Here is a 15,016-nt window from a genome sequence, read left to right as displayed (position 1 = left end):
GGGTAGGGTCATACTGTCTATGTAGTAACAGAGGGTAGGGGTCATACAGAGGGTTGGGGTCATACTGTCTCTGTAGTAACAGGGGGTAGGGGTCATACTGTCTATGTAGTAACAGGGGTAGGGGTCATACTGTCTAGTAGTAACAGGGGTAGGGGTCATACTGTCTATGTAGTAACAGGGGTAGGGTCATACAGAGGGTAGGGGTCATACTGTCTATGTAGTAACAGGGGTAGGGGTCATACTGTCTATGTAGTAACAGAGGGTAGGGGTCATACTGTCTATGTAGTAACAGAGGGTAGGGGTCATACTGTCTATGTAGTAACAGAGGGTAGGGGTCATACAGAGGGTAGGGGTCATACTGTCTATGTAGTAACAGGGGTAGGGGTCATACTGTCTATGTAGTAACAGGGGGTAGGGGGTCATACAGAGGGTTGGGGTCATACTGTCTCTGTAGTAACAGGGGGTAGGGGTCATACTGTCTATGTAGTAACAGAGGGTAGGGTCATACTGTCTATGTAGTAACAGAGGGTAGGGGTCATACTGTCTATGTAGTAACAGGGGTAGGGGTCATACTGTCTATGTAGTAACAGAGGGTAGGGGTCATACAGAGGGTAGGGGTCATACTGTCTATGTAGTAACAGAGGGTAGGGGTCATACTGTCTATGTAGTAACAGAGGGTAGGGGTCATACTGTCTCATGTAGTAACAGGGGTCATACTGTCTATGTAGTAACAGAGGGTAGGGGTCATACAGAGGGTGGGGTCATACTGTCTATGTAGTAACAGGGGTAGGGGTCATACTGTCAGAGGGTTGGGGGGTCATACTGTCTATGTAGTAACAGGGGGTAGGGGTCATACTGTCTATGTAGTAACAGAGGGTAGGGGTCATACTGTCTATGTAGTAACAGGGGTAGGGGTCATACTGTCTATGTAGTAACAGAGGGTAGGGGTCATACTGTCTATGTAGTAACAGAGGGTAGGGGTCATACTGTCTATGTAGTAACAGGGGTAGGGGTCATACTGTCTATGTAGTAACAGGGGTAGGGTAGGGGTAGGGGTCATACTGTCTATGTAGTAACAGGGGTAGGGGTCATACTGTCTATGTAGTAACAGGGGTAGGGTAGGGGTCATACTGTCTATGTAGTAACAGGGGTAGGGGTCATACTGTCTATGTAGTAACAGGGGTAGGGGTCATACTGTCTATGTAGTAACAGGGGTAGGGGTCATACTGTCTATGTAGTAACAGGGGTAGGGGTCATACAGAGGGTTGGGGTCATACTGTCTCTGTAGTAACAGGGGTAGGGGTCATACTGTCTATGTAGTAACAGAGGGTAGGGGTCATACTGTCTATGTAGTAACAGAGGGTAGGGGTCATACTGTCTATGTAGTAACAGAGGTAGTAACAGGGGTCATACTGTCTATGTAGTAACAGGGGTAGGGGTCATACAGTAGGGGGTAGGGGTCATACTGTCTCTGTAGTAACAGGGGTAGGGTCATACTGTCTATGTAGTAACAGGGGTAGGGGTCATACTGTCTATGTAGTAACAGGGGGTAGGGGTCATACTGTCTATGTAGTAACAGGGGTAACAGGGGGTAGGGGTCATACTGTCTATGTAGTAACAGGGGTAGGGGTCATACAGAGGGTTGTCTATGTCTCTGTAGTAACAGGGGGTAGGGGTCATACAGAGGTCATACTGTCTATGTAGTAACAGAGGGTAGGGGTCATACTGTCTATGTAGTAACAGAGGGTAGGGGTCATACTGTCTATGTAGTAACAGAGGGTAGGGGTCATACTGTCTATGTAGTAACAGAGGTAGGGGTCATACTGTCTATGTAGTAACAGAGGGTAGGGGTCATACTGTCTATGTAGTAACAGGGGTAGGGTCATACTGTCTATGTAGTAACAGGGGTAGGGTCATACAGAGGGTTGGGGTCATACTGTCTCTGTAGTAACAGGGGTAGGGGTCATACTGTCTATGTAGTAACAGGGGGTAGGGGGTCATACTGTCATACTGTAGTAACAGGGTAGGGGTCATACTGTCTATGTAGTAACAGGGGTAGGGGGTCATACAGTAGGGGTAGGGTCATACTGTCTATGTAGTAACAGGGGTAGGGGTCATACTGTCTATGTAGTAACAGGGGTAGGGGGTCATACTGTCTATGTAGTAACAGGGGTAGGGGTCATACAGTCTCTGGTAGTAACAGGGGTAGTAGGGGTCATACTGTCTATGTAGTAACAGAGGGTAGGGGTCATGTAGTAACAGAGGGTAGGGGTCATACTGTCTATGTAGTAACAGGGGGTAGGGGTCATACAGAGGGTAGGGGTCATACTGTCTATGTAGTAACAGGGGGTAGGGGTCATACTGTCTATGTAGTAACAGGGGGTAGGGGTCATACTGTCTATGTAGTAACAGGGGGTAGGGGTCATACAGAGGGGTAGGGGTCATACTGTCTATGTAGTAACAGAGGGTAACAGTAGTAACAGGGGTAGGGGTCATACAGAGGGTAGGGGTCATACTGTCTATGTAGTAACAGAGGGTAGGGGTCATACTGTCTATGTAGTAACAGGGGTAGGGGTCATACTGTCTATAGTAGGGTAGGGGTCATACTGTCTATGTAGTAACAGGGGTAGGGGTCATACTGGGGTCATACTGTAGTAACAGGGGTAGGGGTCATACTGTCTATGTAGTAACAGGGGTAGGGGTCATACTGTCTATGTCTAGTAACAGGGGTAGGGGTCATACTGTCTATGTAGTAACAGAGGGTAGGGTCATACTGTCTATGTAGTAACAGAGGGTAGGGGTCATACTGTCTATGTAGTAACAGGGGGTAGGGGTCATACTGTCTATGTAGTAACAGAGGGTAGGGGTCATACTGTCTATGTAGTAACAGAGGGTAGGGGTCATACTGTCTATGTAGTAACAGGGGTAGGGTAGGGGTTGGGGTCATACTGTCTATGTAGTAACAGAGGGTAGGGGTCATACTGTCTATGTAGTAACAGGGGTAGGGGTCATACAGAGGGTAGGGGTCATACTGTCTATGTAGTAACAGGGGGTAGGGGTCATACTGTCTATGTAGTAACAGGGGTAGGGGTCATACTGTCTATGTAGTAACAGAGGGGTAGGGGTCAGGGGTCAACAGGGGTAGGGGTCATACTGTCTATGTAGTAACAGAGGGGTAGGGGTCATACTGTCTATGTAGTAACAGGGGGGGCCTAGGGTAGGGGGTCATACTGTCTATGTAGTAACAGGGGGTAGGGGGTCATACTGTCTATGTAGTAACAGAGGGTAGGGGTCATACTGTCTATGTAGTAACAGGGGTAGGGGTCATACTGGGGTCTATGTAGTAGTAACAGGGGGTAGGGGGTCATACTGTCTATGTAGTAACAGAGGGGTCATACAGAGGGTTGGGGTCATACTGTCTCTGTAGTAACAGGGGTAGGGGTCATACTGTCTATGTAGTAACAGGGGTAGGGGTCATACTGTCTATGTAGTAACAGAGGGTAGGGGTCATACTGTCTATGTAGTAACAGGGGGTAGGGGTCATACAGAGGGTAGGGGTCATACTGTCTATGTAGTAACAGGGGTAGGGGTCATACTGTCTATGTAGTAACAGGGGTAGGGGGTCAGGGTCATACTGTCTATGTAGTAACAGAGGGTAGGGGTCATACTGTCTATGTAGTAACAGAGGGTATACAGGGGTCATACTGTCTATGTAGTAACAGAGGGTAGGGGTCATACTGTCTATGTAGTAACAGAGGGTAGGGGTCATACTGTCTATGTAGTAACAGGGGGTAGGGTCATACAGAGGGTAGGGGTCATACTGTCTATGTAGTAACAGGGGTAGGGGTCATACTGTCTATGTAGTAACAGGGGTAGGGGTCATACAGAGGGTAGGGGTCATACTGTCTATGTAGTAACAGGGGTAGGGGTCATACTGTCTATGTAGTAACAGAGGGTAGGGGTCATACTGTCTATGTAGTAACAGGGGTAGGGGTCATACTGTCATACTGTCTAGTAAACAGAGGGTAGGGGTCATACTGTCTATGTAGTAACAGGGGTAGGGGTCATACTGTCTATGTAGTAACAGGGGTAGGGGTCATACAGAGGGTTGGGGTCATACTGTCTCTGTAGTAACAGGGGTAGGGGTCATACTGTCTATGTAGTAACAGGGGGTAGGGGTCATACTGTCTATGTAGTAACAGAGGGTAGGGGTCATACTGTCAGTAGGGTAGGGGTCATACTGTCTATGTAGTAACAGTAGGGGTCATACTGTCTATGTAGTAACAGGGGTAGGGGTCATACTGTCTATGTAGTAACAGGGGTAGGGGTCATACTGTCTATGTAGTAACAGGGGGTAGGGTCATAGTAACAGAGGGTTGGGGTCATACTGTCTATGTAGTAACAGGGGTAGGGGTCATACTGTCTATGTAGTAACAGGGGGTAGGGGTAACAGGGGTAGGGGTCATACTGTCTATGTAGTAACAGGGGTAGGGTCATACTGTCTATGTAGTAACAGGGGTAGGGGTCATACAGGGGTAGGGGTCATACTGTCTATGTAGTAACAGGGGGTAGGGGTCATACAGGGGTAACAGGGTCATACTGTCTATGTAGTAACAGGGTAGGGGTCATACTGTCTATGTAGTAACAGGGGTAGGGTCATACTGTCTATGTAGTAACAGGGGTAGGGGTCATACTGTCTATGTAGTAACAGAGGGTAGGGGTCATACTGTCTATGTAGTAACAGGGGTAGGGGTCATACAGTAGTAACAGGGGTAGGGGTCATACTGTCTATGTAGTAACAGGGGTAGGGGGGGTCATACTGTCTATGTAGTAACAGGGGGTAGGGGTCATACAGGGGTAGGGGTCATACTGTCTATGTAGTAACAGGGGGTAGGGGTCATACTGTCTATGTAGTAACAGGGGTAGGGGTCATACAGAGGGTAGGGGTCATACTGTCTATGTAGTAACAGGGGTAGGGGTCATACTGTCAGTAACAGGGGTAGGGGTCATACTGTCTATGTAGTAACAGGGGTAGGGGGTCATACTGTCTATGTAGTAACAGGGGTAGGGGTCATACTGTCTATGTAGTAACAGGGGTCATACACAGGGGTAGGGGTCATACTGTCTATGTAGTAACAGGGGTAGGGGTCATACTGTCTATGTAGTAACAGGGGTAGGGGTCATACAGAGGGTAGGGGTCATACTGTCTATGTAGTAACAGGGGTAGGGGTCATACTGTCTATGTAGTAACAGGGGTAGGGGTCATACTGTCTATGTAGTAACAGGGGTAGGGGTCATACTGTCTATGTAGTAACAGAGGGTAGGGGTCATACTGTCTATGTAGTAACAGGGGGTAGGGGTCATACTGTCTATGTAGTAACAGAGGGTAGGGGTCATACTGTCTATGTAGTAACAGGTTAGGGGTCATACTGTCTATGTAGTAACAGGGGTAGGGGTCATACTGTCTATGTAGTAACAGGGGTAGGGGTCATACTGTCTATGTAGTAACAGAGGGTAGGGGTCATACTGTCTATGTAGTAACAGAGGGTAGGGGTCATACTGTCTATGTAGTAACAGAGGGTAGGGGTCATACTGTCTATGTAGTAACAGGGGTAGGGGTCATACTGTCATGTAGTAACAGAGGGTAGGGGTCATACTGTCTATGTAGTAACAGGGGTAGGGGTCATACAGGGGTAGGGGTCATACTGTCTATGTAGTAACAGAGGGTAGGGGTCATACTGTCATACAGAGGGGTAGGGGTCATACTGTCTATGTAGTAACAGGGGGTAGGGTCATACAGAGGGTAGGGGTCATACTGTCTATGTAGTAACAGGGGTAGGGGTCATACTGTCTATGTAGTAACAGGGGTAGGGTCATACAGAGGGTAGGGGTCATACTGTCTATGTAGTAACAGAGGGTAGTCATACTGTCTATGTAGTAACAGGGGTTGAGGGTAGGGGTCATACTGTCTATGTAGTAACAGAGGGTAGGGGGTCATACTGTCTATGTAGTAACAGGGGTAGGGTAGGGGTCATACTGTCTATGTAGTAACAGAGGGGTCAGAGGGTCATACTGTCTATGTAGTAACAGGGGGTAGGGGTCATACTGTCTATGTAGTAACAGGGGTAGGGGTCATACAGAGGGGGTAGGGGTCATACTGTCTATGTAGTAACAGAGGGTAGGGGTCATACTGTCTATGTAGTAACAGGGGTAGGGGTCATACAGAGGGTAGGGGTCATACTGTCTATGTAGTAACAGGGGTAGGGGTCATACTGTCTATGTAGTAACAGAGGGTAGGGGTCATACTGTCTATGTAGTAACAGAGGGTAGGGGTCATACTGTCTATGTAGTAACAGAGGGTAGGGGTCATACTGTCTATGTAGTAACAGGGGTAGGGGTCATACTGTCATGTAGTAACAGGGGGTAGGGGTCATATGTCTATGTAGTAACAGGGGGTAGGGGTCATACAGAGGGTAGGGGTCATACTGTCTATGTAGTAACAGGGGTAGGGGTCATACTGTCTAGTAGTAACAGGGGTAGGGGTCATACTGTCTATGTAGTAACAGAGGGTTGGGGTCATACTGTCTATGTAGTAACAGGGGTAGGGGTCATACTGTCTATGTAGTAACAGGGGAAGTAGGGGTCATACAGAGGGTAGGGGTCATACTGTCTATGTAGTAACAGGGGGTAGGGGTCATACTGTCTAGTAGTAACAGGGTAGGGGCCATACTGTCATGTAGTAACAGGGGGTCATACTGTCTATGTAGTAACAGGGGGTAGGGGTCATACAGAGGGTAGGGGTGTCTATGTAGTAACAGGGGTAGGGGTCATACTGTCTATGTAGTAACAGGGGTAGGGGTCATACTGTCTATGTAGTAACAGGGGTAGGGGTCATGTAGTAACAGGGGTAGGGGTCATACTGTCTATGTAGTAACAGAGGGTAGGGGTCATACTGTCTATGTAGTAACAGAGGGTAGGGGTCATACTGTCTATGTAGTAACAGGGTAGGGGTCATACAGTAGGGGGTAGGGGTCATACTGTCTATGTAGTAACAGGGGGGGTCATACTGTCTATGTAGTAACAGGGGTAGGGGTCATACTTCTATGTCAGGGGTAGGGGGGTCATACTGTCTATGTAGTAACAGGGGTAGGGGTCATACTGTCTATGTAGTAACAGGGGTAGGGGTCATACTGTCTATGTAGTAACAGAGGGTAGGGGTCATACAGAGGGGGTAGGGGTCATACTGTCTATGTAGTAACAGGGGGTCATAACAGGGGTAGGGGTCATACTGTCTATGTAGTAACAGGGGTAGGGGTCTGTCTATGTAGTAACAGAGGGTAGGGGTCATACTGTCTATGTAGTAACAGGGGTAGGGGTCATACTGTCTATGTAGTAACAGAGGGGGGTAGGGGTCATACTGTCTATGTAGTAACAGGGGTAGGGGCCATACTGTCTATGTAGTAACAGGGGTAGGGGCATACTGTCTATGTAGTAACAGGGGTAGGGGTCATACTGTCTATGTAGTAACAGGGGTAGGGGTCATACTGTCTATGTAGTAACAGAGGGTAGGGGTCATACTGTCTATGTAGTAACAGGGGGTAGGGGTCATACTGTCTATGTAGTAACAGGGGTAGGGGGTCATACTGTCTATGTAGTAACAGGGGTAGGGGGTCATACTGTCTATGTAGTAACAGGGGGGGGTCAGGGGGTAGGGGTCATACTGTCTATGTAGTAACAGGGGTAGGGGTCATACTGTCTATGTAGTAACAGGGGTAGGGGTCATACTGTCTATGTAGTAACAGGGGGTAGGGGTCATACAGTCTAGGGTAACAGGGGTCATACTGTCTATGTAGTAACAGGGGTAGGGGTCATACTGATGTAGTAACAGGGGTAGGGGCATACTGTCTATGTAGTAACAGAGGGTAGGGGCCATACTGTCTATGTAGTAACAGAGGGTAGGGGTCATACAGAGGGTAGGGGTCATACTGTCTATGTAGTAACAGGGGGTAGGGGTCATACTGTCTATGTAGTAACAGGGGGTAGGGGTCATACTGTCTATGTAGTAACAGAGGGTAGGGGTCATACAGAGGGTAGGGGTCATACTGTCTATGTAGTAACAGAGGGTAGGGGTCATACAGAGGGTAGGGGTCATACTGTCTATGTAGTAACAGAGGGTAGGGGTCATACAGAGGGTAGGGGTCATACTGTCTATGTAGTAACAGAGGGTAGGGGTCATACTGTCTATGTAGTAACAGAGGGTAGGGGTCATACTGTCTATGTAGTAACAGAGGGTAGGGGTCATACTGTCTATGTAGTAACAGAGGGTAGGGGTCATACTGTCTATGTAGTAACAGGGGTAGGGGTCATACTGTCTATGTAGTAACAGGGGTAGGGGTCATACAGAGGGTAGGGGTCATACTGTCTATGTAGTAACAGAGGGTAGGGGTCATACTGTCTATGTAGTAACAGGGGGTAGGGGTCATACTGTCTATGTAGTAACAGGGGGTTGGGGTCATACTGTCTATGTAGTAACAGGGGTTGGGGTCATACAGGGGAAGTAGGGGGTCATACTGTCTATGTAGTAACAGATGGTAGGGGTCATACTGTCTATGTAGTAACAGGGGTTGGGGTCATACAGAGGGTAGGGGTCATACTGTCTATGTAGTAACAGGGGTAGGGGTCATACAGAGGGTTGGGGTCATACTGTCTATGTAGTAACAGGGGGTAGGGGGTCATACAGAGGGTAGGGGTCATACTGTATGTAATAACAGGGGTAGGGGTCATACTGTATGTAATAACAGGGGTAGGGGTCATACTGTCTATGTAGTAACAGGGGGTAGGGGTCATACTGTCTATGTAGTAACAGGGGTAGGGGCCATACTGTCTATGTAGTAACAGGGGTAGGGGTCATACTGTCTATGTAGTAACAGGGGTAGGGGTCATACTGTCTATGTAGTAACAGGGGTATACAGAGGGTAGGGGTCATACTGTCTATGTAGTAACAGGGGTAGGGGTCATACTGTCTATGTAGTAACAGGGGGTAGGGGTCATACTGTCTATGTAGTAACAGGGGGTAGGGGTCATACAGAGGGTAGGGGTCATACTGTCTATGTAGTAACAGGGGGTAGGGGTCATACTGTCTATGTAGTAACAGAGGGCTTTTTAGAAGTTCTCTAGTTTATCAAGTGATTTGATTGGTCACTGGGTGATTGACGGCAGCGTCTGGCCCTCTCATAGGTCACATCGCCCTTTCCCTCGTCAACCAATGTGCCTTGGGCGTGGAACAGGGGAAGCAGAGGTCCCTCCCCAGATCTGTGATTGACGTGTGTCGCATGGTGTACCAGGCTAAGTGCTCTTTAATCAAGGTATACTTCATACCTGCCTATCATTCCATGTTATTCTGTAGCCTGGTCCCAGGTCTGTTTGTGCTGTATAGCCAACTCTTATCATAGAAGTTGCCTTTACAGCAGTAACAGATCTGGGACCAGGCTAGTGATTGTAGGTCCTGGGTTTGGTAGGGTAGATTACAGTGTCTTTCTCTCTCTCTCCTCTCATTGTTCCAGACCCACCAGGAGCAGGGTCGTAGTTATAAGGAGGTCTGTGCTCCTGTCATCGAGAGGTTGCGCTTCCTGTTCAACGAACTGCGCCCTGCCGTGAGCAGCGACCTCTCCATCGTGTCCAAGCTGAAGCTGCTCAGCGCCCAGCCGCGCTGGAAAAGGATCACACAGAAGCTCATCAGAGACTGCAGGAAGAAGAAGAGAGGTAGTTACTGGCCTCAGAAGGGTTGTTTAATGGCACTCGTTGTGACGGCCGAGATGACCAAAACATCAATGATTTGTTTTACTTGGAGCGAGACCTGCGCCTGTTTCTCCCCCTTGTCATTAATGGTTAGGCTGGTATGGTGTGTGTCTATTGTGTTGATTTTCTATGTCTGCTGTTGAAGTGCCTAAGAAGTCTGAGTCGGCAGAGGTAGTAGAGGAGCCGAAACTAGAGAATGAAGGGACCAATGAGGAGGAGCTCTGTGTCCCCATAAGCCCCGCCCCCGCAGACAGAAAACCACCCACCAACAAGACACCCAAGGTGCCTCTCTCTCTCTCTCTCTCTCACTTCCTCTCTCTCTCACCTCTCTCTCTCTCTCTCTCTTGCCTCTCTCTCCTTCCTCTCTCTCCCTTCTCTCTCCTCTCTCTCTCCTTCCTCTCTCTCCTCTCTCTCTCTCACCTTCCTCTCTCTCTCACCTCCTCTCCTCTCCTTCTGCTCTCCTCTCTCTCTCTCTCCTTCCTCTCTCTCTCCTCTCTCTCTCTTCTCTCTGTTTCTAAAGTCATGCCCTCTATCCCTCTCCTCTCATCCTGAATAGAGGTGTGATCTGCCATGTCAGTCCTGTATTGCTGTGTCCTTGTCTAGCAGCCCTAGGCTGGCTCCTTCCTCTCTCCTCAACACGGTCGCTCACGTCCAGAAGCCTAAGTGGCTGAAGCACAGTGTCCAGGGAGTCTTCTCTACCTCCAGCCTCATGGGGACCATCTCCTTCCTCTCTCTACACTCTCTCTCTTCTGAGGAAGTGTTTCTCAAACAGGTGCAGAATGGGACCCATTACCATTAAATCCTGAATAGATTTTGGTGCTGACCAGCGGTGTCAGTTATATTGCTGTGTTTTGTCTAGACAGCAGGATAGGCTGGGCTCCTCTCCTCAACACTGTGAAGGTGGACGGGACAGAAGTTTAAGTGGCTGAATATGTCCAGGGAGTCTTACTACCTCCAGCCTCATGGGGACCATCGTAGAGTTTATGTCCAATGAATCCAGGATCCACTGTCACGTTGTTTAAAGATGAGAGAAGTGTCTTCTCAAACAGGTGCAGAATGGGAGGAAGATGAGGTACCATTAAAGAAGATTTTGTTTTTTGGAAGATGGGTGGCCAGATGGTCAGAATTATATTTCCAGATGTAGGATGAGGTATCAGACAGGGGAAGAACACGGTTAGATGTAGGAAGATTAATGTCTACCTGTGAAGGTAAGACAGGGAAGACCATTCTGGGTGAATATTAAAGGGACATTACACTCCCAATAAGGTAGCAAATCTCAAATGTTGATTTATGTCCAGATTGAAAGATATCCCTGTCATCAGTTGTTTAAAGATGAGGTAACTCCAGGGAGAGAAGGTGAGGAAGATGAGCCCAGATGGTGAGGAAGATGAGGTAGCCAGATTATGAGGAAATGAGGTAGCCAGGATTAGGTGAGGATAGAAGGAAGATGAGGTAGCAGGATGGTGAATGAAATGAGGTAGCAGGATTGTGAGAAAGATGAGGTAGCAGGATGGTGAGAAAGATGAGATAGCAGGATAGTGAGGGAAGATGAGGTAGCCAGATGGTGAGGAAGATGAGGTAGCCAGATGGTGAAGAAGATGAGGTAGCCAGATGGTGAGGAAGATGAGGTAGCCAGATGGTGAGGAAGATGAGGTAGCAGGATAGTGAGGAAGATGAGGTAGCAGGATGGTGAGAAAGATGAGGTAGCAGGATAGTGAGGAAGATGAGGTAGCAGGATAGTGAGGAAGATGAGGTAGCAGGATAGTGAGGAAGATGAGGTAGCAGGATAGTGAGGAAGATGAGGTAGCAGGATAGTGAGGAAGATGAGGAAGCAGGATTAAGGAATGAAATGAGGAAGCAGAGGTTCGGCTGGAGGTTTAGGGTTAGTTGCTTTGGTGTGTCTAATGTTGATATTATATTCTCCAGTTGGAGCGTGCTGAGGTTCGGCTGGAGGGCATTGACACCATGCTGAAGCTGGCCTCTAAGAGCTTCTTGCTGCCCTCTGTCCAGTATGCCATGCTGTGTGGCTGGCAGAGGGTCATACCCGAGGGGACCAACATCGGGTACATGCCACTGGTTTTACAGTTGTTTCTGAGTTGGAAAGGATGTCTGTTGAGGAGCCTGAGACATGGCTGTGGACCCGGAGGAGGAATTGACCATGTCTCATGGCAGCTGTGGAACCTGTCTGATTTAATGCATGTTTAGTTGTGTATATGTGTGTGTGTGTTACTGGTGTGTGTGTGTTACTGGTGTGTGTGTGTTACTGGTGTGTGTGTGTTACTGGTGTGTGTGTGTTACTGGTGTGTGTTAGTTTCTGGTTTGTTTGTGTGTGTGTGTGTTAGTTACTGTGTGTGTGTTAGTTACTGTGTGTGTGTTAGTTACTGTGTGTGTGTTAGTTACTGGTGTGTGTGTTAGTTACTGGTGTGTGTTAGTTACTGGTGTGTGTTAGTTACTGGTGTGTGTGTGTGTGTTAGTTACTGGTGTGTGTTAGTTACTGGTGTGTGTGTGTGTGTTAGTTACTGGTGTGTGTGTGTGTGTGTTAGTTACTGGTGTGTGTTAGTTACTGGTGTGTGTGTGTGTTAGTTACTGTGTGTTACTGGTTAGTTACTGGTGTGTGTTAGTTACTGTGTGTTGTGTACCTCAGGGAGCCGCTGTCTGACTGTCTGAAAGACGTTGGTCTGATCCCTGGTCCATCCAGAACCTTCAACCGCATGCTGTTAGAGGTCACATGGCTTCTACTAACACGGCTCCACGTAGCCTCTACTCCTGGTCCATCCAGAACCTACGTACCATCCTCCACGCTGGAGGCCCACGTAGCGGAGGCTACTAACACGCTTTAATCAACTGGGTGAGCTAACACGGCTCCACGTAGCCTTTAGTAGAGGTTACTAACATGGCTCCACGTAGAGGCTACTAACACGGCTCCACATGTAGCCTTTAGTAGAGGCTACTAACACGGCTCCACGGCTCCAGCCTTTAGTAGAGGCTAACTAAGTAGAGGCACGGCTCCACGTAGCCTTTAGTAGAGGCTACTAACACGGCTCCACGTAGCCTTTAGTAGAGGCTACTAACACGGCCTTTAGTAGAGGCTACTAACACGTAGCCTTTAGTAGAGGCTACTAACACGGCTCCACGTAGCCTTTAGTAGAGGCTACTAACAAGGCTCCACGTAGCCTTTAGTAGAGGCTACTAACACGGCTCCACGTAGCCTTTAGTAGAGGCTACTAACACGGCCTTTAGTAGAGGCTACTAACACGCGTAGCCTTTAGTAGAGGCTACTAACACACGTAGCCTTAGTAGAGGCCGCGTGGCTCCACGTAGCCTTTAGTAGAGGCTACTAACACGGCTCCACGTAGCCTTTAGTAGAGGCTTTAGTAGAGAGGCTACTAACACGGCTCCACGTAGAGGCTACTTTAGTAGAGAGCTCCACGCTACTAACACGGCTCCACGTAGCCTTTAGTAGAGGCTACTAACACGGCTCCACGGCTCCAGCCTTTAGTAGAGGCTACTAACACGGCTCCAACACGGCTAGCCTTTAGTACTAACACGGCTCCGGCTACTAACACGGCTCCACGTAGCCTTTAGTAGAGGCTACTAACACGGCTCCACGTAGCCTTTAGTAGAGGCTACTAACACGGCTCCACGTAGCCTTTAGTGGAGGCTACTAACACGGCTCCACGTAGCCTTTAGTGGAGGCTACTAACACGGCTCCACGTAGCCTTTAGTGGAGGCTACTAACACGGCGTAGCCTTTAGTAGAGGCCAACATGGCTCCACCTTTAGTAGAGGCTATTAACACGGCTCCACGGCTACTAACACGTAGCCTTTAGTAGAGGCTACTAACTCCACACGTAGAGGCTACCACGGCTCCAGCCTTTAGTAGAGGCTACTAACACGGCTCCACGTAGCCTTTAGTAGAGAGCTACTAACATGGCTCCACACGGCTACTAACACGTCCACGCCTTTAGTAGAGGCTACTAACACGGCTCCACGTAGCCTTTAGTAGAGGCTACTAACACGGCTCCAGCCTTAGCCTTTTTAGTAGAGGCTACTAACACGGCTCCACGTAGCCTTTAGTAGAGGCTACTAACACGGCTCCACACGGCTCCACGTAGCCTTTAGTAGAGGCTACTAACACGGCTCCACGTAGCCTTTAGTAGAGGCTACCTTTAGTAGAGGCTACTACGTACTAACACGGCTCCACGTAGCCTTTAGTAGAGGCTACTAACACGGCTCCACGTAGCCTTTAGTAGAGGCTACTAACACGGCTCCACGTAGCCTTTAGTAGAGGCTACTAACACGGAGGCTACCACGTAGCCTTTAGTAGAGGCTACTAACACGCGCTCCACTTAGCCTTTAGTAGAGGCTACTAACACGGCTCCACGAGGCTAGCCTTTAGTGAGAGGTACTAACACGGCTCCACGTAGCATGGCTACTAACACGCCTTTAGTAGACTAACACGGCTACTAACACGGCTCCACGTAGCCTCCACGGCCCACTTAGCCTTAGCCTTTAGTAGAGGCTACTAACACGGCTCCACTTAGCCTTTAGTAGAGGCTACTAACACGGCTCCACGTAGCCTTTAGTAGAGGCTACTAACACGGCTCCACGTAGCCTTTAGTAGAGGCTACTAACACGGCCACGTAGCCTTTAGTCCACGTAGGCTACTTTAGCCTTTAGTAGAGGCTACTAACACGGCTCCACGTACCCTTTAGTAGAGGCTACTAACACGGCTCCACGTAGAGGCTATTAACATGGCTCCATGTACCCTTTAGTAGAGGCTACTAACACGGCTCCACGTAGCCTTTAGTAGAGGCTACTAACACGGCTCCGCGTAGCCTTTAGTAGAGGCTACTAACACGGCTCCGCGTAGTCTTTAATAGAGGCTACTAACACGGCTCCGCGTAGCCTTTAGTAGAGGCTACTAACACGGCTCCACGTAGCCTTTAGTAGAGGCTACTAACATGGCTCCACATGGCCTGGTGGGACCAGTACTTTTAATATCCATGTTTTATAGAGGTTGTCCTTGACCGCACCAGGCTACTAATATGGCTCAAACATTATCCTTAGAAACTTCAGTTAAATCAGAAATTGATGTAAATCATTGATGTCAACGGAAGAGTCAAAATTCTGACCTAAATGCAAATGAATGAATGAATGTATGACCTAACTCTGTCACTCTGGGTTGTGACCATGTGGGGAAGTATGACCTAACTCTG

General features: G+C 48.5%; 1 protein-coding gene across 1 annotated transcript in view; it reads left to right on the top strand.

The window, feature by feature from the left end:
* Positions 1 to 15,016, top strand: part of herc2 (HECT and RLD domain containing E3 ubiquitin protein ligase 2) — a 326,293-nt gene that overhangs the window by 126,672 nt on the left and 184,605 nt on the right. The window contains 9 exon segments of the mRNA XM_065008536.1: positions 9,238 to 9,365; positions 9,564 to 9,762; positions 9,944 to 10,093; positions 10,425 to 10,570; positions 10,833 to 10,847; positions 11,725 to 11,861; positions 12,443 to 12,548; positions 12,551 to 12,625; positions 12,628 to 12,646. Coding sequence (XP_064864608.1) covers positions 9,238 to 9,365; positions 9,564 to 9,762; positions 9,944 to 10,093; positions 10,425 to 10,570; positions 10,833 to 10,847; positions 11,725 to 11,861; positions 12,443 to 12,548; positions 12,551 to 12,625; positions 12,628 to 12,646 — 975 coding nt within the window.

The sequence above is a fragment of the Oncorhynchus nerka genome, linkage group LG24 (genome assembly GCF_034236695.1).
Source record: "Oncorhynchus nerka isolate Pitt River linkage group LG24, Oner_Uvic_2.0, whole genome shotgun sequence".
Lineage (NCBI taxonomy): Eukaryota > Metazoa > Chordata > Actinopteri > Salmoniformes > Salmonidae > Oncorhynchus > Oncorhynchus nerka.
Note: the sequence above shows the minus strand (reverse complement) of the source record. Positions and strands in the feature narration are given on the sequence as shown.